The following is a 23,002-nucleotide window of genomic DNA, read 5'->3' on the forward strand; positions in this document are numbered from 1 at the left end:
AAGAGATGAGATGCTAGCAGGGGTCAAGGGATATGTTGGCCTCCCAAAAGCGCTACTTTCTAGTTTTCACACGATTTAACAGATTTGCCCGCTTTGGAAACACGTCCGAAACGTTTTCGTTTCAGAACACGGAAACCGCAGCAAAATTAAGATGCTAAAGAATGGTTTCCATCTTTAGGGATTATAATCACTTGCAGCAGACACCTTTTCAATGGGAATGCCAAAGTGTTTTTGAGCCAAAACAGCCTTTCTCATCATCCTGGTGCCATTCAGATGAAGTCATTCCAGCACCCATCAGCCAGGGATTATGGTCAGGTACAGCAGGAGCTGCAAACTAGCAAAATCCGGAGGGTGCCAGGTTTCCGAAGGCTGTCTTGCAGCATTTCGTCCAGGGAAGCCCTCCCACATATTCACAAAATCCTGCCGGACCGCGATCTATCAACAGCAGCTCTACCAGAGAGCTACAGCATGGCCTGAAGCTCTAGACTGAGCGTAATGCGTTCTGCTGTTTCAGCACTCTTTATCTCTGCTCGCTATCCCTCCAAAGCTGGAAATGATTGCCTTGACAGAAGGTATTTGTTGTTGCCTGACTTTTGAGACATGCTGTGCCTAGCTCTTTTCTGCCCTCCAGTGGCAATATCTGCTCATCTAGTTAAAAACAACAACAAAATGAGATTTCCCCCCTAACAAAACCTCTTTGCTCATTTTAAAAGGCAGCGAAGAAACTAATTTCCGTAGAGCAGAACCAAGTCCTTTGGATTAAAAAGAGCCAATGTAAATATGGGTTGAGAAGGCGACGCACCACTATGTTAATGGTATTTTGGTCCAGTAAAATATCATGTTAGTTCTAGATCAGGGGTGGGCAAACTAAGGCCCAAGGGCCGGATCAGGCCCTGTCACCTTCTAAATCCGGCCGGTGAAAGGTCCTGGAATCAGTGTGTTTTTACATGAGTAGAATGTGTCCTTTTATTTAAAATGCATCTCTGGGTTATTTGTGGGGCCTGCCTGGTGTTTTTACATGAGTAGAATGTGTGCTTTTATTTAAAATGCATCTCTGGGTTATTTGTGGGGCATAGGAATTCATTATTATTTTTCAAAATATAGTTCAGCTCCCCACAAGGTCTGAGGGTCAGTGAACCGGCCCCAGGATATTCCAAGGGGGCCACAGGTGAAAATGCATAAATGGGGGGCCACAGCACGTGGATAGACTGCCACAGAGGGAAGTGATAAGTGAAGAAAATATATATTATTATTATTTTAAAAAAATCCTGATTGGCTGGCTATCCTCTTGGCCAATGAAAAGCAAGTAAGGGGGCAGCCCACAAGGGCCCAACACTATTTGCCATGTGCATTTTCTTGGAGCAGTCCTGGCTTGTTTCCGGTGGGAGAGGGCAATCGCTCAGGCTCCTGTTTCAACTGTTAGAGCCTGCGATCCTGAACCCCGAGGTCAGGTAAGTGTGGTGGTGGGGCGGCAATGGGAAAGGCTGGGTGAGCTGGAGCTGCTTTTTGCTGCTACCAGTGCTGGGCCCGGTGGTAGCCTGGGCCTGACTCTGCAAGGCGCAGGGTGCAATCCACTCCAGTGGATCAGGGCCTTCAGATGTTGCCTTTGAATGTTGTGTCTGCCCGGCTCCGCAAGTTCACAGGTTAAAATCCACCCCAGCGCATAGCCAAGGGGTGCTGCAGACTTGCATCTAGTAAATAACGGTCTACTCAGAAGAAAGCCGCCTTACTCCCAGGTAAGGGTGTGCGGGGCTAGTGTTTTATCTAGGCAGCCAGCTTTCCTCTGGAGGACAATATCTTTTTGCAACAGGTCAGTGAGGACCACTTGCTTTTTATGATTCTCCAATATATACAGAACTCCCTTTTGGACTGCATCTGTAGGTTTCCTCCTCTGTGTCAAATAACTTGGGTCAAATAAGTGTTTACTTTTTAATAATCCATGGAAGATGGATCTCCCTCGGGAGGTTCTGGTCTCTCCTTCCCTGGAGGTTTCTAAGCAGAGATTGGATAGCCATCCGTCATAGATGCTTTAGCTGAGTTTCCTATGTTGCAGGGGGTTGCACTAGAAAGATGACCCCTGGGGTCCCTTCCAGCTCCATGATTCTGTTTTTCAGCTTCCACAACATTTCATTATGTTCCCGAGAGCCAGTGTGGTGTAGTGGTTAAGAGTGGTAGACTCATAATCTGGTGAATCTGGTTTGCGTCTCTGCTCCTCCACATGCAGCTGCTGGGTGACCTTGGGCTAGTCACACTTCTCTGAAGTCTCTCAGCCCCACTCACCTCACAGAGTGTTTGTTGTGGGGGAGGAAGGGAAAGGAGAATGTTAGCCACTTTGAGACTCCTTCGGGTAGTGATAAAGCAGGGTATCCAATCCAAACTCTTCTTCTATCATTTTGTGTAATTGCATTGTGGATAAATTATGAAAATTATAAAACCTGTTCTATTTGAAAACAAAACATTTAAATAGCTACCTTTCTACCGATAGAACAGGGGGGCATGAGCGTAGCCAGGATTTTTGTCAGAGGAGGCAGGCTTTTGTTGGGGGAGGGCAGAACCTCAGATTTGTATTGATTTTTACCTATTTGGGGAGCAGCTGTCCCCCTTGGCTACGCCCATGGGGGAGCCACAGGAAGGAAACAAGGTTGGAAGGGGGCCACAGTCGGAAAAATGTTGGGACACACTGCTTTAGTCCCATTTAAAACAGTGGGGCTAATTTAAGTCCCAATGAGACTGAAGTTTGACTGTCTGGATCCAACCCACAGTATGAACTTTTGGGAAGGGGCATCTATACCACTCAGGAGCAGTGTGCAATTGGCTCCTTTGTGTGTAATTTAGAAAATTTAAGTACTGTGCGGAACTACAGGCTAAGAATTTTATGAGTTACCTTGTGCCCAGATGTAATGGGAGATCGGGGAACAAGCTACTCAGAAACAGGAGATATCAAATCACATTACTCCTTACACAGCTAAACTTTAGGTGTTAGCTTCTTGAGGGAACATTAGGATACTACTAGCTATTAAAATTTGGTTTGAGAAAATCTGGTTCTTGTTTATCCTGGACAAAATTCTGTGATCAGATGCATTCTAATGGCTTCCTGGTCAACTGTTAGCCTTTCGTTACCTTTGCCAAAAGTGAAGGAGTTATTGTCATTATTATTTATTGAATTTATATACTGCCCTATACCCGCAGGTCTCAGGATAAAATCAGAATATAAAACCACAAAGCACACAATCAAAATAAAAACAACAGCCCAATAACCCTCCCCCTCAACCCATTTTAAAAGCGCATAGGACGTCAATCAAATCAACCAAAGGCCTGGTTAAAGAGGAACACATTTTTGCCTGATGCCTAAAGGTGTATAATGAAGGCACCAGGCGAACTTCCCTGGGGAGAGCATTCCACAGATGGGGAGCCACTGCAGAAAAGGCCCGTTCTAATGTTGCCACCCTCCAGACCTCTCGAGGAGGCACAAAAAGGCAACCGTAAATGGTTATGGTTGCACAACAGTAAATGGTTAAACATAAACTTCAAATTGGGTGCTATATCCCGGCTATGTTATCTTGCTTCCTAATTTTTTTCTTCAGTTCTGTTTCTTAAGCTTCTCCTTAGAGTATTCATCTTATTTTTGCTCTTAAATTTTAGTGAATTGAAATATGCATTAAAATCGCAAAAATCCGCTGGTTGACATTTTGAGGCTTTCTTTCAATTTACAGCACCAAGCCATTTGAAATAGGACCATTCCTCTTTGTGGAAATGCAATAACAAACATCTATTAGTGACTACTAATAGTCATGTTGGCAACTACACAGAGTTCTTCTTAGGCTCTCATGTTGTCTGCCCTGGATGAGTAGTCTGGTTTATTTTATATGCACACGCATAACCACCTAGACAACAGGTGCACAGCCAAAGTTTTGCAAGAGAAATGACAATTTTAATCCATGTAAGATACATTACTTCTCCTGTAGGACAGTGACAAATTCAGCTGATTAAAACACAAGAAGTGGGAGAGTAAACTGGCCCATTTAAGTGAAAGCTAGAGACCCCTCGGCTCTACCCACTACAAGTCAAAGTTTTGGATTACTTTCCTACCTAGAGTTTGCTTGAAGAGACATGAATCTTCTTCATTTGCAATTGTTCAGGTATCAGCCACTCCAAATGACCATTGGTAATATAGGCCAAAACTAAAAGTTTACATCTAAACAATATTCCTTATGATCTTTTGCTGAAGCCAAAACCCAGCCCAGCGGGCTACGCATAAATATTCCTGTTTCCCCAACTTCTCTTTTTAAAACAGTGAGCTGCTGCACCTCTCTTTGCTGCCACATGAGTGTGCCAAAAAAAAGGAAGGAAGGAAGGAAGGAAAAACGAAGTGGAGCGGTGTGAATTACTTTGTAAGCCACAGAAGAGCAGCAGTGTGGCACGAAAGGACTTGCACATCCACCATTCCGTGCTGCCCCCCAGGGCAGAATTATATCTCTAATTATCAGAGGAATCAGCTCTCAGGACATCATTTTACATTTTTATGGACTATGACTCATTGGGCAGATCGACTCTACAAAAACGCATTAGTGTTATAATGGCTTAATTGTCATAGCCTCCCTGCAAAGAATTGTAACTGAAGTTTGGTGAGAGTTGGGAATTAGGATGATGCCAAATTGTACGTGTGTGTGTGTGTGTGTGTGTGTGTGTGTGTGTGTGTGTGTGTAATTCATGATCACCACCTCTTTACCTTTTTGGTGTACCACTTTGCAACTTTTCAGAGCTTCTGTCTTCCCTAACCCACAGTTCCAGCTCCGTATTTTTTTATTAAATGGGCTAGCAAAACAGAAATCATGTAGGCAGCATAATGAGTTTGCTAAATTAAGTAACCCATCAGGTTTGGCCCTGTGATATTGTCACAAAGCCAAGTCAGAGAAAGAGCAGGAAGTAGTGCCCTCCCTCTTACCTTGCAGTCCCCTGAAAGACTGGGGAAAACGAGAGGGAGGGCAACAAATCCCCTGATTTGCCTCTGGTTCTACTGAGATTTCTGCTACAAATCCCTGGTGCTCTTCAGCAAACTATAATTGACAGGATTTTTGGCTAACCCACGACAATGTGGCATCTCCCCCTATAATCCAATATGCTTCTCACTCTTTGAGGAAAATGAAGTTGTTAACACTCCTACTCAACACTTACAGGTAAAACTCGGAAAATTAGAATATTGTCGAAAAGTGCATTTATTTCAGTAATGCGACTTTTTATTTTTCATTTTTCTTTTAATTTTTACAAATGCTTTCTTTTGAAAATTCCACAGTAATAAATAGTTACAATAATACAAAAATAAACATCGCTATTACATTTCATGAATTACATTCCATTTATAATTGACCTGCCTAACGACAAATAATTACAATTACAGCAAATAAAGGCTTGACATATCTTGCTTTGCATGTCATGCATCTATCTCATATATTGGTTTCACCTTTTAAGTTGCATTACTGAAATAAATGCACTTTTTGACGATACTCTAATTTTCCGAGTTTCACCTGCATCTGCTGGGAAGTTTAGGGTCAACCCCCTTTATGCCAGAGCAGCCTGGCACTACTACATTCGCAACCAATTATGGTAAACGACACTGTTTTTTAACCAGGTGCAGAACAGCTTTGAGAACCTCTTCTCTAGAGGGACTGGCGTCAACTGGTTGACACGTCGGATTCTCCATCCTTCTGTAAGATTCTTCAACTCTATCAGAAAAGAGTAAGCAAGATTTCAAATTTAACCCACACCTAGAAGTCAGTCACAATGTTTCCATTGCAATGCTACTCAGTTCGGTCCTTAGGAACTTACTCCCCAAACAATGTATTTAGGATTGACTCCTGTAACAGATTTCAGCTATCCACTGATATGTTTATAGTACTATCCTCCCAGGGTGGTGGCACAGTCGGAGCCATGTAAGTGCACCAGCGGGGATGCCTGATTGGCTCTGCCACTGTGTTTCTTCAGCTCCAACCTCACTAACCCCACTGTGCCACTCTCACACCATCCCAGTAACCAGCAACAGTGTTAATGTCAAATGGGTGGCTCCATGGCGCCACCCCACCTGTGTTTACCCAACATGAATCACACCAAGCTGAACAGGCCTTTCACACTAGAAAGTTTGTTTGGGGATTGTAGCCTTAATTGAGCTGTTTTAGATGCATCTCTCCCACTTTCCAACTGGAGTCAAAGGACTTCACGACACATCTGAAGTACAGCCACAATTAAAACATCAAAAGAAATGGATTCCTAAGGAGAACTAAGGGACGGTGTGGCAGGGTGGAGAGAGGAGGGTGAAAAACAGCTCATAAAATGGGCAGGGGGTGTAATTGTCAGGTTGGTGGAGGGGTCAAGTGATCTGGTTCAAGAGCAAATGGGTAGCAGGATCTTTACCTGCCTGCCTCCTTCTCCAGGCTACCTCGCCTGGAGCAGATGGCCTTATCCAAGTCTTTAAACATGCCACATGGTGTAAGCCATGGGTAAGCAAACTAAGGCCCATGGGCCGGATCCATCCCAATCACCTTCTAAATCCAGCCCGCGGACAGTCCGGGAATCAGCATGTTTTTACATGAGTAGAATGTGTCCTTTTATTTAAAATGAATCTCCAGGTTATTTGTGGGGCATAAGAATTTGTTCATCTCCCCCCCGCAATATTGTCCAGCCCCCCCCCGCAAGGTCTGAGGGACAGTGGACCCGCCCCCTGCTGAAAAAGCTTGCTGGCCCCTGGTGTAAGCCATGAAGTGGGAACTTATGACCCTCCAGATGTTGTTGGACTACAACTCCCATCATCCCTGAATATTTGCCGCACTGGCTGGGGCTGATGGGAATTGCAGCCCAACAACTTCTGGAGAGCCACAGTTAAAACAACTCTCTTTAAAAAAATGTACAGCTCAATTCTTCCCTTCTTCCTTCTCTGTACAGGGTGTGGGTCCCCTCTGACAGCTATGCTTTCTCTATACAGGCATTCCTCCTCAACCAACACCTAAGCCTTCTTCAGCCATCTTGGTTCCCATGGCAACATATCATCAGGCTGTTGACCTAAGAAAGCAATATGCCGGGATAGAGCTGACCGACTGGTTTGTCCATTTCAGCAGTACCTTACAAACATAGAATCAAGAGTTGAAAGGGGCCCTTGAGTTCATTCACTCCAATTCTCTGCCCACGCTTGCAACAATATTATGGGTAGCAATACATACTTTTGACGGAAAAAAGTATTAGCTTCTAGCTCAGTCTCCTCCTCTGTTTTCTCCATCCCTCGTCCCTGCAGTCTCCGGATTCTTTCCTCAGGACTAACAGTTAGCAGTAGAACAACATCTGGTTTTAGGAGGTCTTCGGGCCAGTGGTATACTTCGTGATGCAGCGGAGGGAGATTTTGCACTTTCCCGCTTATTTCGGTGGCAACTGCATACGCGGCAGTGCTATGCCAATACCTATCAAATTATGGGTGTGAGCGAAACTCGAGGCATTTGAAATTCAGGTTTCAAGAAAATTCAACACTAGGTGTATAGAATGAGCTGTGCACATAGGCGACTCTGCATCTAACAAAAATCCGTTTTGTGGCCTCCATGCTCATTTTGGACCACATCTCTTCTCAAGAGGCATTTAAAGCAGTCTATACGAAGGGCCAGCCTCACAAGAACCATGTGTGAGGTAGGTTAGTTTAAGGGATGGTGACATTGGTCACATCTATGCCATGCACATTTAAAATACGTCTATACAGTGGTACCTCTACTTATGAATTTAATGCGTTCCAAATGCACATTCGTAAGTGAAAAAAAAAATGTAAGTCAAATCCCATAGGAATGCTTTGGGAGAAAAAAATCCTAAGTCAAAGCAACCCTATCTAAAAATTCGTAAGTAGAAAAAATCCTATCTAAACCGCATCCAAGATGGCGGACGGAGCTCTGTTTGTAAGTAGAAACATTCGTAAGTAGAGTTATTCGTAAGTAGAGGTACCACTGTACCACTTTTACAGTCATGGCTTCCTCCAGAGAATCCTGGAAAGGGTAGCTGCTGTTGGAGAAACACATGTTCCATCTTCCTTGAGTGCAAGCAACAAGTTCTCTGGATTCAGGCCTGTTAACTTCGGGTAAGAGTGAGATCCAGCCAATCAAAACAAGGGGTGATTGACTGGTTACATTATACATGCTTCTGCTTTCTAAGATTCTAAAGCAGAACAATGGCAATTAGGGCAAAAGCAATGCCAATGGTGGGCCCATACAGGAAACAGGTAATGTAATTATATACAGACAGAAAAGGGGCTCCCAAGTTCTTTTTGATAATGTGCAATGAAGGGGATATTTCGTTTTTACCAACCTGTCTATGATCACTGGTGACTTAGATGATGCTTTCGCTATTTCGGAAGCAAGGATGTAGTTGGTCAGAGCATAAAATGCCCTCCGTATGAGCGTTGGTTCATCATCAAATATCTTTCTCCACTGGCTGACGCTAGGCGGAGGAGACTTCAAGAGAGCAGCATTTAGTGAATCCTTCACAGCTTGAGTCAATGTTGTTTTGCCTATACAAGGAACAGCATGTCCTTTATTCATGGCACTTGGAGTTCCTCTAAGAAGTTCAACAGAAACAAAAGCATCCTCTGAAAGCCTCTTGAATTTTGTAGCAGCTGCATAAGTACTTAAAAAATGCATAATGTTCAGCCAAAAATTGCAGGATGCAATGTATTATTATCATCATCATCATCATCATCATTTGATTGATTAAATTTGTATACCACCCTTCTTCCAAAGATTCCAGGGTGGTTTACAACAGAGAAATACAAAATGAGAAGACAAAATACATAACATAACAAATCCAACCAATAAGTCCCCTCCCACAGACACATTTAAAAAGCCACAGAATGCCTGGTTGGAGAGAAACGTTTTTGCCTGGTGCCTAAGAATATGTAAAGAAGAAGCCAGGTGAGCTTCCCTGGGTAAAGCATTCTACAGATGGTAAAGGGACACAGGTGGCGCTGTGGTCTAAACCACTGAGCCTCGTGGGCTTGCCGATCAAAAGGTCAGCGGTTCGAATCCCTGCGACGGGGTGAGCTCCCGTTGCTCGGTCCCAGCTCCTGCGAACCTAGCAGTTTGAAAGCGCGCCAGTGCAAATATATAAATAGGTGCCGCTGTGACGGGAAGGTAAATGGCATTTCCGTGCGCTCTGGTTTCTGTCACGGTGCTCCATTGTGCCAGAAGTGGTTTGTCATACTGGCCACATGACCCGTTTGTCTGTGGACAAACACCGGCTCCCTTGGCCTGAAAGCGAGATGAGCACCACAACCCTACAGTCACTTTTGACTGGACTTAACCATCCAGGGGTCCCTGACCTTTACCTTTTTACCTCTACAGATGGGGAACTACCGCAGAAAAGGCCCGTTCTTGTCTTGCCACTGTCCAGACTTCTCATGGGAGAGGGACATAATGAAAATGTGCCTGAGGAATTTAACGGCCTGTTTGTCCCTCCTTCCTGACACTTCTTTTGGCGAGAGGAAGACACCAGTTGTCTCCCACCCTACTGTGATTCCCTTCCTTCACCCTCAAGACATGTTTTGTGGCCTGTGCTCTTGCTGCTCTTCTCCCACCCCTGACAGGTTAGGGTCATCCTGAACTGTCAGTGTGTGAATAGGATTGCAGGATTAGCATCATCACCAGAGAGACCCAACCTTCTTGGAGCAGCCCTATTAAGGGGGAGCCCCAAGAACCGTCCAATGAAGACCAAATGTGCTCAGTGGCCACTGAAAGTTGACTATTGGGGATGGACAGAAACTTGGGTGGAGCGGCTAAAGCCCTGAAACACTTCTCACTGCAACATCCTGTTGCAGAGCTCACAGGTTTATTCACGCCTTTTGAGTTTTGCCTTAAACTCTTACCTGTTGCGTCCAGACCCTCGATAACTATCACTGGGAAATCACCCTTCTTTGGATGCTGAGGGCACTGATCCACCAGATCAAGGACTGCTTTGGCCTCAGGAATGAGAGAAGTGCACTGTAAGGAAAGCATGTATTTACTAAAGAAAAAGTTGCTTATCAGTAACTCGGGGGCTGAAGCCTCAGCAATGTCTATGGGGGAACATTTAAAGGGCTGTCACAAAAGCCTTGCGAGAACTCTGAAAGGTAGCATTTGTTTCCTGGGGTTCTTTGAAAAGCCCCAATGGCAGTCTGCCCAGTCCCCTTGCTGGGAGGCCAAGATATGTTTGAATTCCCTGAAAAGGGGCCAGTGCAGAGAGAGATTCATTTGGGCATTCAAGGAAACAGAGAGGGAAGAAAAAATGCTACTATAGTAGCTTCTGGATAGCTCTGTTAGCAAAGCATGAGACTCTTAATAATCTCAGGGTTGTGGGTTCAAGCCCCATGTTGGGCCAAAGTATTCCTCCATTGCAGGGGGTTGGACTAGATGGCCCTCGGGGTGCCTTCCAACTCTTTGATTCTATACTTTTCCAGCAGGTGAAGACCTTGTTCCAACAGGCATTTTGGACCTGACTGCTTTTAACGAGGGAGGTGGTGCCATGCTGCTTTTGTTGTGATTGTGATAGATAGAGAAAGAGAGGGGGATTCAATTCTATGAATTCAATTGTGTGTGTGTTTTTTAAAAAAACTGATTGATTTCTTTCTATGCTTTTCAGCTGTTTTTAGCTGTATGCTGACTTGTGCCCCTCTTGGGGGGGGGGGAGATACTGTAAACAAATGCACAACAGTGATGGGTGTTTTCAGGGGGTACTCAAAGGTACGCAGTACAGGCACCTCTTTTTGTTGTTGTTAAAAAGTGTGGCATTTATTGTAGCAACGTGATGGTTTGTGCCGGCACCTGAAGGCTGCCCATTCTGTAAATCCTGGGAGTTATTTCATTCGCCTGAGCAACAGATGCACATGAGAAGCAACACTCACCTCCTCCAGGACCATCCGGGCAGCTCCCCGAGAGCGGAACACGGCGTCGTCCAGGAGGTGCGCGACGGCGGGATGCAGCGCCGGCTCCTCCTCGGCGACCACGCGCGCCCTGCGCACCAGCTGCCTGCCCTGCGCCGCCCCGTCAAGGCGCCACAGTGCGCAGCGCACCTCGCCGCCTTCCGCCACCTCGTATACCGCGAGGTGGACCGGTGCCGGCAGCAGGTGGCGAAGCAGCTCTTCGACGGAGCGCTCGGTCTCGGGAGCCCGCCGCTCGTCCCGCACAAGGAAGCCTCTCTCGAGCGCAGCCTCGCGGTGGGGGCTGTAGGAGAGGAGCGCCAGCGCTGCGCTCCCGGCCCCGAAGGGCTGCTCCTGGCTCAGCCTCCGCTGCAGAAGCCGGTGCAGCCGGGCAGCCCGGACTCGCTCCCGGGGGCTCCCCGCCGCCGGGAGGCAGAAGGAGTAGCATCTCCCCGGACGGGGCGGGAAGGACCGAGGAGGCGCACGGTTGTTGTTGTTGTCGTCGTCGTCGCTAAGGGAGAAATGGACCAGCTCCGAGCCCGCGAGTTCCACCACGAAGCGGCGATCGGGAGGCGTCGCCATGGCGGAGTGGCGTCTGAGCGGCACCAGCAGAGCGAGGGCGCCCCGTCGCAGCATCGCTTCGCCGCAGAGAATCGAAACTTACCGAGCGGGGCGCGCAACAGGCAGGGGAGCGAAAGTGATCGAGGAGGAGTGGGGGCGGTTTCCGCCAGGCGGCGCATGCGCTCTCTCTATAGTGCCTTTGCTCGGGGGGGACGAGTTGCTTTCTATTTCTTTTCATTGGGCTTCTTTCAAAAAGCAGGTTCGCTTCATCATCAGCCGCTCTTGCAGAGGGAGAAACGAACCTGAACTTTGGCAGGGAGCGTTTTGCATGTCATGATTAGGCGGGAGCTGAGGAAAGGGGGCGGGTGTGCCCAGGCAGCACTGATTTGCCAAGCGGAGCAAGAATCAGATTCAGAAAACGGAATGGAAACTGACGCAAAGGGAAAGTGAAGCCGACCCTTCCCCTGGGCATTCTCAATTGCTGGGGCGACACAGCCATAATAATAATGATGAAGGCGCTTTCGCAGATACATTTTGGAATAAGCTTTCATCAGCTCACATTCGCGGGTAGGCTATAAGGAAAACGGAAGCGAGGACCCCACAAAGACCCCCAAATTCTAGGAGGGAAGCCTGAGACGTTTCTAATACAAAGCTCAAAAGTGGAACGGAGCGGCCGTCCCCTGCGTTGGTTATTGTTGTTTACACGAACTTCCTAATATCATGACTTGATCGAAGTTGGGTTTTTTTAAGCGTGTAGTTGGTGACAAAATATGGAATTGGTGTGGGGATTAATGTGCACTTGGTAAGAGGATACTGTAATACGCAGTTTTAAAAATGGGGGGCGGGCGGTTTGAGCATTCAAATGATAGGCAGTATCAGCAGGGGCACAAACTATTTGAGGGTGGGAATGTGCTCCATTTCTATACTGTACTTCCAAATCATATTAAACACCAGCTTCACTTTCGCAGTCGGGACAGGTAAACATTCCGCATGAAAAGTTAGGGCCCTCCCTCTACCTTTTGCACAGAAGTAGAGTCATGAATGAATCACGGCTGTATACTAGCTAAGAACTAAAGAACTAGGTGTGTTCTCTCTCTCTCTCTCTCTCTCTCTCTCTCTCTCTCTCTCTCTCTCTCTCTCTCTCTCTCTCTCTCTCTCTCTCTCTCTCGTGTGTGTGTGTGTGTGTGTGTCTAGTTACAGGTAGGTCTGCCGTAGTCGAAACAAAATAATAAAAAATCCTTCCAGTAGCACCTTAGAGACCAACTTAGTTGCGCTCTCTCTCTCTCTTTGTGTGTGTGTGTGTGTGTGTGTGTGTGTGTGTGTGTGTGTGTGTGTGTGTGTGTGTGTGTTGTGTGTGCGGGGGGCTGCTAGTGGGTGCGCCTTTGCATAGGCAGCCGAGCGAGTCCTCGCGCCCTTGGCAACCCCGGGCCAATTTTAGTTTCTCGGGAAATGGAAACCGAAACTCTCCTCCTCCCCCGGCCCCGCCGTCCCGTTATCTGCTCGCTAAAAAGCCGCCGGCTCGCTCTCCGCCGCGCACTGAAGCCTCGGAGAGGAGCGCCTGTCCGTAACGATGATGATGATGCTCTCTCCTCCCCGCCACCTGCTCAGCCTCCTGCTCCGCGCTCTGGCCGCGCTCTGGAGCAGCCTGGCGCCCCTCTGGCACTGGGGGGCTCCCGGACGCCGCCAGTGCCGCCTGCCCGCCCCGGAGAAAGGACGCCCCTCCGGGACGCCGGTGCCGCTGAGCGTCAACTACCACTTCACCCGGCAGTGCAACTACAAGTGCGGCTTCTGCTTCCACACAGCCAAGACCTCCTTCGTGTTGCCCCTGCAGGAAGCCAAGAGAGGGCTCAGCTTGCTCAAGCAGGCAGGTGAGTGAGTGGCCCGAGGCTGTCTGGCTAGCTAATAGGGCTGCCAACTGGAATAATATAAGAAGTAAGTAAGCCAAGTCATAATCGATTACAAGATGCTGGGTGCGCACACTATTTGAATAGCAATGCCCATCAACTTTGGACGGGGTGGGTGGGTGGGTGAGCAGACATCTCAAATATTTTATGGGGGGACTGGAAGGGACCTCGGCCCCTAGGAGTTGGCTCCTATACTAGCTAGATAGCTGGTGCTTTTCCTCCAGGAGAGAGTCGTGCCGTTTGTTGTTTAGGCAGACAGTAGTTCAACCATGCAAAGCGGCAACAGTGGTGGGACCTCTTGATGTTTGCCTCCCTTGCAAGTTCAAGTGGATTTATCCTGGTGTGAATATGTATAATAATAATAATAATAATAATAATAATAATAATAATAATAATAATAATAATAATAATAATAATTTATTATTTATACCCCGCCCATCTGGCCGGGTTCCCCCAGCCACTCTGGGCGGCTTCCAGCAAAACACTAAAATACAGAAATCCATCAAACATTAAAAGCTTAAGTATAAAATTGCAACCTAGATTAATTGTGCACAGCCTTTCGTTTGCAATAATTAAGACAATACAATTGCATTCCAAGACTCCAACCTTTTTTTTTTGTATAAAATTTTTATTAAGCTTTCTGTTTTACAATTTAAAATTGTACTCATTTTACATCCTTAAGATAACAGTGACTTCTTTTCTTCTCTTTCCGTAGTTCATTTTACATATCATAAATCCCTGCATATTTTACAAAAACTGTACCACTCAGTATTCAATTATTGCATCCATCAAAACACATTTACACTGTTGAATTTATCTTAATCCTGCCAATGTTTTTAGCTGTACACATTTATTTTCCATATATTCAATAAACGTTTTCTAATCTTCTTTAAACACGCGTTCTTCTTGTTCTCTTATTCTATATGTTAAGTCTGTGAGTTGCGCATATGCACGACTCCGGCCTCTTCTTAACCTGCAGGGGCCCGGCACTTTCCTGTGAGCCCTTGTGACAATACACACACACACACTGCATGTGCAATTGTTAGAATATACTTTTGACTTTCTCTCTCCCCGCCCTCCTTATTCTGCATCCTAGGCATGGAGAAAATAAACTTTTCAGGAGGGGAGCCATTTCTGCACGAGAGAGGAGAATTTGTTGGGAAGCTGGTCCAGTTCTGCAAGGAAGACCTTCAGCTGCCAAGCGTTAGCATTGTGAGCAACGGCAGTATGATTAAGGAAAGATGGTTCAGATGCTATGGTAAGAGAGAGCGCAGGAGAATCTTAGAGTTGGAAGGGACCATTAGGGTATCTAGACCAACCCCCCCTGCTGGGCAGGAATCTTTCTCCTAACGTAGGGCTCGAACCCACAACCCTGTACCTACTGAGCTATCCGGCCATTCCGGTATGGATGCTTTACTTGAAGCCTCATGAGGAAACAAGTAAAATAAATAATCTCCCATTTACCACAAAATGATAAACACTAATACTAATAGGGACCTTGTTCTCTGAATGTAAATGGAGCCAATGGAAACAGTCTATCCACGCACAACAGGGCATTGACCTATCCCCCTACAACAGCTTACGAATCAGTATGGCTAACCTGACCCAACAACCTACCCCCACCTCCACCCCCTGGAAATATTTTTTCCAATGATCATATTTTTTATGATTGTAAGATTGCAATACTGTACGATGGTACCTCCGGTGACGGACGGGATCCTTTCCGGAGCTCCGGTCAGATCCCGGGGTTTCCACAACGTAAGCCAAGGTGCTACTGTATGTATATACACTGATGGAGATTGGATCTGTAAACGGGTGTTTTATGCTAGCTACTCCATCTGCTTTTGCTCAATAGCATTTGATGCTGAATACACGACTACTCCCATAAGTTGAATTTTCAGTGCAGCCTTTCCGTGCACGTTTTGGTTTTTTTGTGTGCATTTTGGTAGTCAAGACATTAATTGGTAGTTGTTGGAAGAATGAGCTCATTCATTGAATAGGATATGAGTCATTGGCCCATAGTGTGGATCAAGACATTTTGCTACTTGAGGCAGACCCCAAAGTAGCCCCAGGAAACAAGGGGTGAGGGAAAGCTCTACATCATGAACAAGGAGGGAAGAAAGATCAATACCAGGAACTGCTACCCTGGTGGATCCTGCTGCCTGAGGCAGTCACCTCACCTTGCCTCATGGGTGGGCCAGCCCTGAAGAAAGATCTACATTGGGATCTGCTGCCCCTGGGGCTCTGGCTACCTGGGGCTCTTGCCTCACCTTGCCTCATGGTGTTCATGGGTGAACGTTGTCTCTTTCAGGGAAATACTTAGACATACTTGCAGTGTCTTGTGATAGCTTCTGCGAGGAAGTCAATGTTTTGATTGGCCGTGGGCAAGGGAGGAAAAGCCATGTTGAGAACCTCCAAAAACTGAAGAAGTGGTGTCAAGATTATGGTGTGGCTTTCAAAATAAACTCCGTGATTAACAGATTCAACATGGAAGAGGATATGAATGAGCACATTAAAGCTCTGGATCCTGTCCGTTGGAAGTTAAGAACCTCTTCTTTTCAGCAAAATGCTTTCATTTCATTATAAGATTTCTTACTTGCCCTTCACTATAAGGTCCCAGGGCACATTAGAACATAATGGCTGTGTTTTATCTCCACTGTTTGAGGCAGCATATCCCTAAATACCAGCTGCTGTGAATCCTGCAGAAGCAAAAATAATACATGGTATATACAGACCAAAAGTAAAGTAGGAAGAAAGGATAATGTGCTCAGTGGCAGGTTTATATCTCCCTGTCTCTGAGCACCGACCTTGAGTTCTCGCATGACTCAAAGGAGAAAAACACCAGCTGCGGTCATGTTAGCCTAGAAAGTGCAAGAATGTGCTCAAATGTTCTAGTCTAGTGAATCCAGGAAGATTCTGCACCTATAAAACTCCATCCCAGACAGGATTGCTCCAATGCACTCAGGTTCTGCTTACAAGCTTCCTATAAGCATCTGGTTGACGACTGAGAGCAGAGTTCTGGGCTAAATGAAAGTTTGACCTGACCCAGTCTTCTTTTTCTAGAAAAATAGCACTGGTTGTGCGGCTCCTCCCAGTTCTGGGCCAGGAGCTTCCATTGAGAAAGCAGACTCATTGCTTCAGAATTTACGCCCGACACAGTGGTGATGATGAGGCTGGACATGCAATTGCACAGCCTCTTTCACCACATTCATCCTCTTCACACGAATAATCCCTGAAGAGACTAGTGATTCTCTATTGCTGCTCTAGGAGGATAATGGACCTACTGGCTGGTGGGACAAAATGCTGTGGGTGCATTTTCTCATAATTGACAGCAAGTGAGCCTCCAGTCACTATCATATTGTTTAAAGGTAAAGGTAAAGGGACCCCTGACCATTAGGTCCAGTCGTGGCCAACTCTGGGGTTGCAGCGCTCACCTCGCGTTATTGGCCGAGGGAGCCGGCGTATAGCTTCCAGGTCATGTGGCCAGCATGACAAAGCCACTTCTGGCGAACCAGAGCAGCACATGGAAACGCCGTTTACCTTCCCACCAGAGTGGTACCTATTTATCTACTTGCACTTTGACATGCTTTCGAATTGCTAGGTTGGCAGGAGCAGGGACCGAGCAACAGGAGCTCACCCCGCCGCGGGGATTCGAACCACCGACCTCCTGAACAGCAAGCCCTAGGCTCTGTGGTTTAACCCACAGCACCACCCGCGTCCCATATAGTTTACCCGCGGTCTATTACTGTGTAAAAAGAAACTACCGAGAGTCTCTCCATCAGATCATTGTTTTGCCATGGTGGTTGTGTGACTGACAAGCAGCCTCTCTTAATCATACACTTGGATGTCTCACAGGTATTTCAGTGCCTGCTCATCGAAGGAGAAAACACAGGGGAAGAGGCTCTGAGAGAAGCGGAGAGATTTGTCATCAGCGACGAAGATTTTGAACGATTCCTGCATCGTCATAAAGATGTCTCGTGCTTAGTGCCCGAATCTAATGAAAAGGTAAAGTTCTTTTAATGCGGACTATTCATCAACTCTGAGAAAAGACCTTTTTATCTTGAAAACTAGAAATGCTGTTTGGTTTTGTATTTTGAAAGGAGCTTGCTAGCAGAAAAACGCAGGCACAAGGTTTCTTGCTTTCCCTGGTTGGAAATGGGGGCCACGTTGGCTAGAATTCTTGTAAGCTTGCAGCGCTGTATGATAAGCACTCCAGATGGATAGGGCTTGGACTGATAGGTCTATCAGTGGAAAACATTAAGCCATAACATTATGCTGGCATTGCAGCAGTGTTAAAGCAGCTTCTGAAGCAGTGTTTCATCAGAGAGGGTAAAAGGTAAAGGAACCCTGGACGGTTAAGTCCAGTGGAATTCAACTATGGGGTGCAGTGCTCATCTCCGTTTTCAGGGAGCCAGCATTTGTCCGCAGCCAGCTTTTCCAGGCCATGTGGCCAGCATGACTAAACCGCTTCTGGTGCATGGAGCCCTGTGATGAGTGCCAGAGCACACGGAAACACCATTTAACTTCCTGCTGCAGCGGTACCTATTTATCTACTTGCGCCGGTGTGCTTTCGAACTGCTAGGTTGGCAGAGGGGGTAGCTTTGTTGGTTTACTCACTTCCTAAACATTAGCTCATTTGTTTCAAAATAGTTAAGAAGACAAAATTGTGGTAGTAATAGAGCTGTTGCTGATGAATGCTCTCACCAGGGCCATGTGCTGTATTATTTTATTATATTATTGTGAGGTGTAAGAGAATAAACTGGGATTGGGTATAGAATTCGGCATTCTGTAAATCTTAGGGGGTTCACCCCCTCACTTAATGTTTGAAGATAGACCATCCCCTTTATCTGTTTCCTCTCTGTTGAATTTTAGATTGAAAGCACTTTAAGACAGAGAGCTGTCCTCTTATACCCAATGAAGTTGTTTTTGTCTTAAAGCATAGATCAGTTCTATGTAATTTATATACAGGTTTAAGTTAGTAGAAAACCAACAATCCTAAAACTATAACAATTTCTTAGGTAAAATATTCATTATTACTGTTAACCAATCTTCAAACCTACAGATATATTTTAATATTATTATTTTTTTCTCCACCCCCCTCCATTTTTCTCCATTTAACAGATGAGAGATTCATACTTAATTCTGGATGAATATGTAAGTTGTTTTCTTTTGTTGTTTTATTTACCCCACAACCACAACTTGAAATGTCCATTCAATCTATGGGGCACAATGCCAGCCTTTGCCCTACACTTACTTGGCTGGCCGAGTCTCACTTTTAAATCAGTGGGGATTGTTCTTTCACAGCCCCATATTTACCGGTCCCACATCTGATGTCACATATGGAATCTGTGGTGTGGTCTGGGGAAAACTGCCTCACAGGCCAAATTAGGAGACCCACCCCGCCACTGTTCAAGATTAACCACATTTTAGGGTTTGAACAGAACAGTAAACTGTGCTTAATCCAAAACAGAAGTGAAAGCTTTTGATCTTCTTGTGACCATTCTGGTGGAGAGGAGAGGTAGGCTTACTGAAGCTTATCCCTGTAATGTGTGAATGGCACCGATGTAAGCAAGTATTTACAATTCTAGTTTATATTTCATTATGAGAAAAGTAAAGGAAAAAAGAGGGAATGCTACATCCTGTGGAGGAACCTAAGGAAGTGCAGCGCCCCAGTGAAACAAAGCAAAACAATATTAGGATACTGCACAAATACCCACCATGTTTCCCCCCACACACTTGGATACCAGAAGTATTTATTTATTTATTTATTTATTTAATTTATATCCCATCATTTCTCTGTGGAGTTCAAGATGGCTTATATAGTTCCCCCGATCCTCATTTAATCCCCACAAGAACCCTATGAGGTAGGTTAGGCCAGTGTGGTATAGTGGTTAAGAGTGGTAGATTCATAATCTGGGGAACTGGGTTCGCGTCTCCGCTCCTCCACATGCAGCTGCTGGGTGACCTTGGGCTAGTCACACTTCTCTGAAGTCTCTCAGCCCCCCTCACCTTACAGAGTGTTTGTTGTGGGGGAGGAAGGGAAAGGAGAATGTTAGCCGCTTTGAGACTCCTTCGGGTAGTGATAAAGCGGAATATCAAATCCAAACTACTCTTCTTCTTCTTCTTCTTCTTCTTCTTCTTCTTCTTCTTCTTCTTCTTCTTCTTCTTCTTCTTCTTCTTCTTGGCTTGGAGGGAGTGACTGGCCCAAGGTCACCCAGCGAGCTTCATGATTGAGTGGGGAATCAAACCCTGGGGTCTCCCAGCTCCTAGTCCAACATTCTAACCATTGCACCACCAGCTTTTAGATGGGCTTCGTGAACAGATGACTCTGCTTGGCTGTGCAGTTCTGGAATATAAATTGATTCAGCTTGAGCCTTCCTGTACAGTGGAACCTCAGTTTACGCCTACCTCTGTGTATGAACGCCTACGTTTATGAACGCCGCGGACCCGGAAGTGTTTACATCTGGGTTCCGCGGCGCTTGGATGTGCAGAAGCGCTCTATCAGCGCTTCGTGCATGCACAGAAGTGTGCCTTCGGCGAGCGAACACCTCCGCGAGCGAACGCTTCCGCGGAACGGATTGCGTTCGCAAACCGAGGCACCACCGTATTTTGATGGAATACAACACCTATACCTGAGAGGATGGGTAGATCCCCTGTCCCTGAACATTTCCTGGTGTGTGTCTAGTGGTTGAGATTTGTACTGTCAGCATCTTGAGGTTTTAATTCCTGACCACACAAATGTATCAATTCGTTGTTGTTGTTGTTAAATGTATCAATTCGTTGTTGTTGTTGTTGTTGTTGTTGTTGTTTACCCTACCTAGGAAACCTGCAGCCCAAACTGCTCAACCATAAATGCTTTCTGAAAGTGTGTTTTACATTTCTATTACCTGTTCTATTTCACCTGCACACTTGTAGTGCAAACAGGTCTCAAAGTGGTGTGCAAAAATACAGTGTGGCAGGCTAGGAAATGCATTTATTTAAAATGTTCCTGTGTGGATCTTCACTGCATACTTTACAAACATTTGGAGTTAGGCACCAGGGGTTGTCCCAACAACTTGAATCTCAAGTGATTGGGATGTGGGTATTTGTTGTGTGGGATCTGCTATACAGTATATGTTCTTAATTCTCCTCTCTGTCCGCCGCCCGCCCCCAGATGCGGTTTCTAAACTGTGCAAATGGCCGGAAAGAGCCTTCCCGATCTATCCTGGATGTAGGTGTAGAAGATGCAATAAAATTCAGTGGATTTGATGAAAATATGTTTTTCAAGCGAGGAGGAAAATACATCTGGAGCAAAGCAGATATGGCACTAGAATGGTGACCCAACCTGCCTATTTACACATGTGCACTGAAACCATGAACAGTATCCATTTCTTCCACCCTCGAGAGAGAACGATATGATTTTCTTTTTTAAAAAAGAAAATTTCCTGCATTTTAGCTTCTTTGGGTGTTTGGCAGGATTTTAATGACTGTGGACTGCTGCAAGCAAAATAGATGTACATTTCCCCACAAGTGGGAATTGGCTTTCAGTCACTGTATATTTAAATAATGGCTTGCACCAGCAACAAAAGCTGTGTATACATTGACTTGGATAAAACATCTCCCCAAAGACTCAAACCCAGAAGAAGATTTGAACTGCCACACCAAGTCTTCCTAAGCCTTTGGGTTTGTGGAGGACGACTACATATTAACCAGCAATACCTAACGTCGGTGAGGCTTAAATGTATAAAGAGGAAGGCCCATGGTGTCAAGGACACAAGCGCTCAGGTACTTTTTTACATGCACGCAGGCAGCTGTCATCAATAAGTTCAGATAAATGCTGTTAAGCAAATCGAAGATATAGCCGGGCATCAAGCAGAGACAGACATCACTGGAGCATTACTAAATTACCAAGAGTGAAAAGACTGTCTTCGGCGAAGACTTTAGCAATACGGTACATATGAAACTAAATGTGCTACCGCCAAAAAACGGGGAAACTCTCAAACGGACTAATGGCCCAACAGTGGCTAATGTGGCATTGGAACTCAACAGAACAAATAAAATGGCACAATCTTTTTAAATATATATATATATAGGTGTGATCGCCATTTATTTAATACACCAGCAACGATCCGTTAACTCTGGCTGGACACACAGAGCTTTATTATTTTGTAAAAGGAAACAAAAATTCATAGAATTGTAGAGTTGGAAAGGACCCTGGGGGGTCGTCTAGTTCAACCCCCTGCAAATTCAGGAATAGGCAGCTGTCCCATGCAGGGATCGAACCTGCCACGTTGGTGTCATCACTGCCATCCTGAGCTATCTGGTAACTTCCAGATTATAGCTCCAGCTATTGAGAACACAGAAGCTAGACTACTGATGGGGGCAGAGTGTGCTGGCAGTGTGTGACTACGCTGCTAGATCACCTGCACTGGCTGCCCAGGTTCAAGTCTCTCATATTAATATACAAAGCCTTTGAACTACTGTACTTGTGTTCAGGATACCTTAAGTGCTCCCTGAGTCCATTCATCCCAGCTCCATCACTGAGATCATGTGGAGGAGCAAGATTTGTCCCTTGTGTTTCAGAGATCCAAGTGGCGTCGGCTTGAAGTCGGGTGTTTAGTGATGCTAAATGTGTGGGATTTTTTTTGGGGGGGGGCTATAGAGTTGTTTTTATTTCTATTATGTATTTTGTGGTTTTATATCTTGATTTTATTCTGTGTACAGCCCTGAGACCCCCGGGTATAGGGCGGTATATAAATTCAATAAATAACAATAATAGATGCTATGGAAGTTTTATTAAGGTTAGGCAGGCACCTTGAAGATTATTTTGTCTTGTTTTGTTCTGTATATATTGTTGTACACCACCTTGATGTTTCTGATGTGACATATAAATACTTTTGTAAACTAATACAGGTGAATGGTCATAAAACTGGAAAAACCATTGCTTGTTTCTAGTGCTTATGTATTTTTTGTGTGTGTTTTTATATTGTGATTTTATGTTGAAACCACCCTGAGAACTGTGGGTATAGAGCAGTATACAAATGTAATAATAATAATAATAAAAAAACAAGTACAGTCATACCTCGGTTTAAATATGCCTCGGTTTGAGTACTTTCAGTTTAAGTACTCAGCGGACCTGTATGGAATGGAATAATCCATTTTCCATTACGTTCAATGGGAAAGTTTGCTTCAGGTTAAGTACAGACTTCCAGAACCAATTACATTCATACCTCGGGTTAAGTAAGCTTCAGGCTGAGTACTCCGCGGACCCGTCTGGAACAGAATAATCCACTTTCCATTACTTTCAATGGGAAAGTTCGCCTCAGGTTAAGTACGCTTCAGGTTAAGTACAGACTTCCGGAACCAATTGTGTTTGTAAACCAAGGTACCACTGTAGTGTTGTTGTTTTTAATAAGATGGGGGATTACATGCGCTTGTATGTGTGTGTGTGAGGGATGGAAGTAAAAGCAATAAATAAAAATGGCTGTTAAAAGAGAAGGTGGTGCCATGTGCCTTGCTAAAGCATAATAAATCTCCTTGCGCAACATAATATTCCCTCCCCCTCACCCCACCACCCCTAAACCAAGGAAGGAGAGTCCACCCCAGAATAGATGCCAAGCACCTCCACACTCATGCTTAGAAACAA

The 23,002-nt window shown here is 45.5% G+C and overlaps 2 protein-coding genes across 2 annotated transcripts; one reads left to right on the forward strand and one right to left on the reverse strand.

Annotated features, from left to right (window-relative positions):
- Positions 1-3,180: 3,180 nt before the first annotated feature.
- On the reverse strand, positions 3,181-11,773 carry CMPK2 (cytidine/uridine monophosphate kinase 2). The gene is made up of 5 exons (XM_035110611.2): positions 10,898-11,773; positions 9,884-9,998; positions 8,332-8,533; positions 7,212-7,445; positions 3,181-5,723 (listed from the first exon to the last, which is right to left on the reverse strand). The coding sequence occupies exons 1-5, from the start codon at positions 11,546-11,548 to the stop codon at positions 5,600-5,602; spliced, it is 1,326 nt and encodes a 441-aa protein (XP_034966502.2). The 5' UTR covers positions 11,549-11,773; the 3' UTR covers positions 3,181-5,599.
- A 1,051-nt stretch (positions 11,774-12,824) lies between these two features.
- On the forward strand, positions 12,825-22,856 carry RSAD2 (radical S-adenosyl methionine domain containing 2). The gene is made up of 7 exons (XM_060272476.1): positions 12,825-13,341; positions 14,474-14,635; positions 15,689-15,917; position 16,392; positions 17,233-17,382; positions 18,499-18,531; positions 20,531-22,856. Exons 1-7 carry the CDS (start codon positions 13,044-13,046, stop codon positions 20,693-20,695), a joined length of 1,038 nt encoding a protein of 345 aa, XP_060128459.1. The 5' UTR covers positions 12,825-13,043; the 3' UTR covers positions 20,696-22,856.
- Positions 22,857-23,002: the final 146 nt, after the last annotated feature.

The sequence above is a fragment of the Zootoca vivipara genome, chromosome 3 (genome assembly GCF_963506605.1).
Source record: "Zootoca vivipara chromosome 3, rZooViv1.1, whole genome shotgun sequence".
In the NCBI taxonomy this organism is placed as follows: Eukaryota; Metazoa; Chordata; class Lepidosauria; order Squamata; family Lacertidae; genus Zootoca; species Zootoca vivipara.

What these genes read in the sequence shown, in the direction of transcription:
- CMPK2 (XM_035110611.2), bottom strand. Translation starts at nt 11,548, where the DNA reads ATGCTGCGACGGGGCGCCCTCGCTCTGCTGGTGCCGCTCAGACGCCAC. An exon ending in CCCGGATGGTCCTGGAGGAG is followed by an intron (nt 9,999 to 10,897) that starts GTGAGTGTTGCT and finishes CTTTCCTTACAG; the next exon opens with TGCACTTCTCTCATTCCTGA. An exon ending in AATACTTTTTTCCGTCAAAA is followed by an intron (nt 5,724 to 7,211) that starts GTATGTATTGCT and finishes CTTTTCTGATAG; the next exon opens with AGTTGAAGAATCTTACAGAA.
- RSAD2 (XM_060272476.1), top strand. Translation starts at nt 13,044, where the DNA reads ATGATGATGATGCTCTCTCCTCCCCGCCACCTGCTCAGCCTCCTGCTC. An exon ending in TGCCCGAATCTAATGAAAAG is followed by an intron (nt 17,383 to 18,498) that starts GTAAAGTTCTTT and finishes TCCATTTAACAG; the next exon opens with ATGAGAGATTCATACTTAAT. An exon ending in ACTTAATTCTGGATGAATAT is followed by an intron (nt 18,532 to 20,530) that starts GTAAGTTGTTTT and finishes GCCCGCCCCCAG; the next exon opens with ATGCGGTTTCTAAACTGTGC.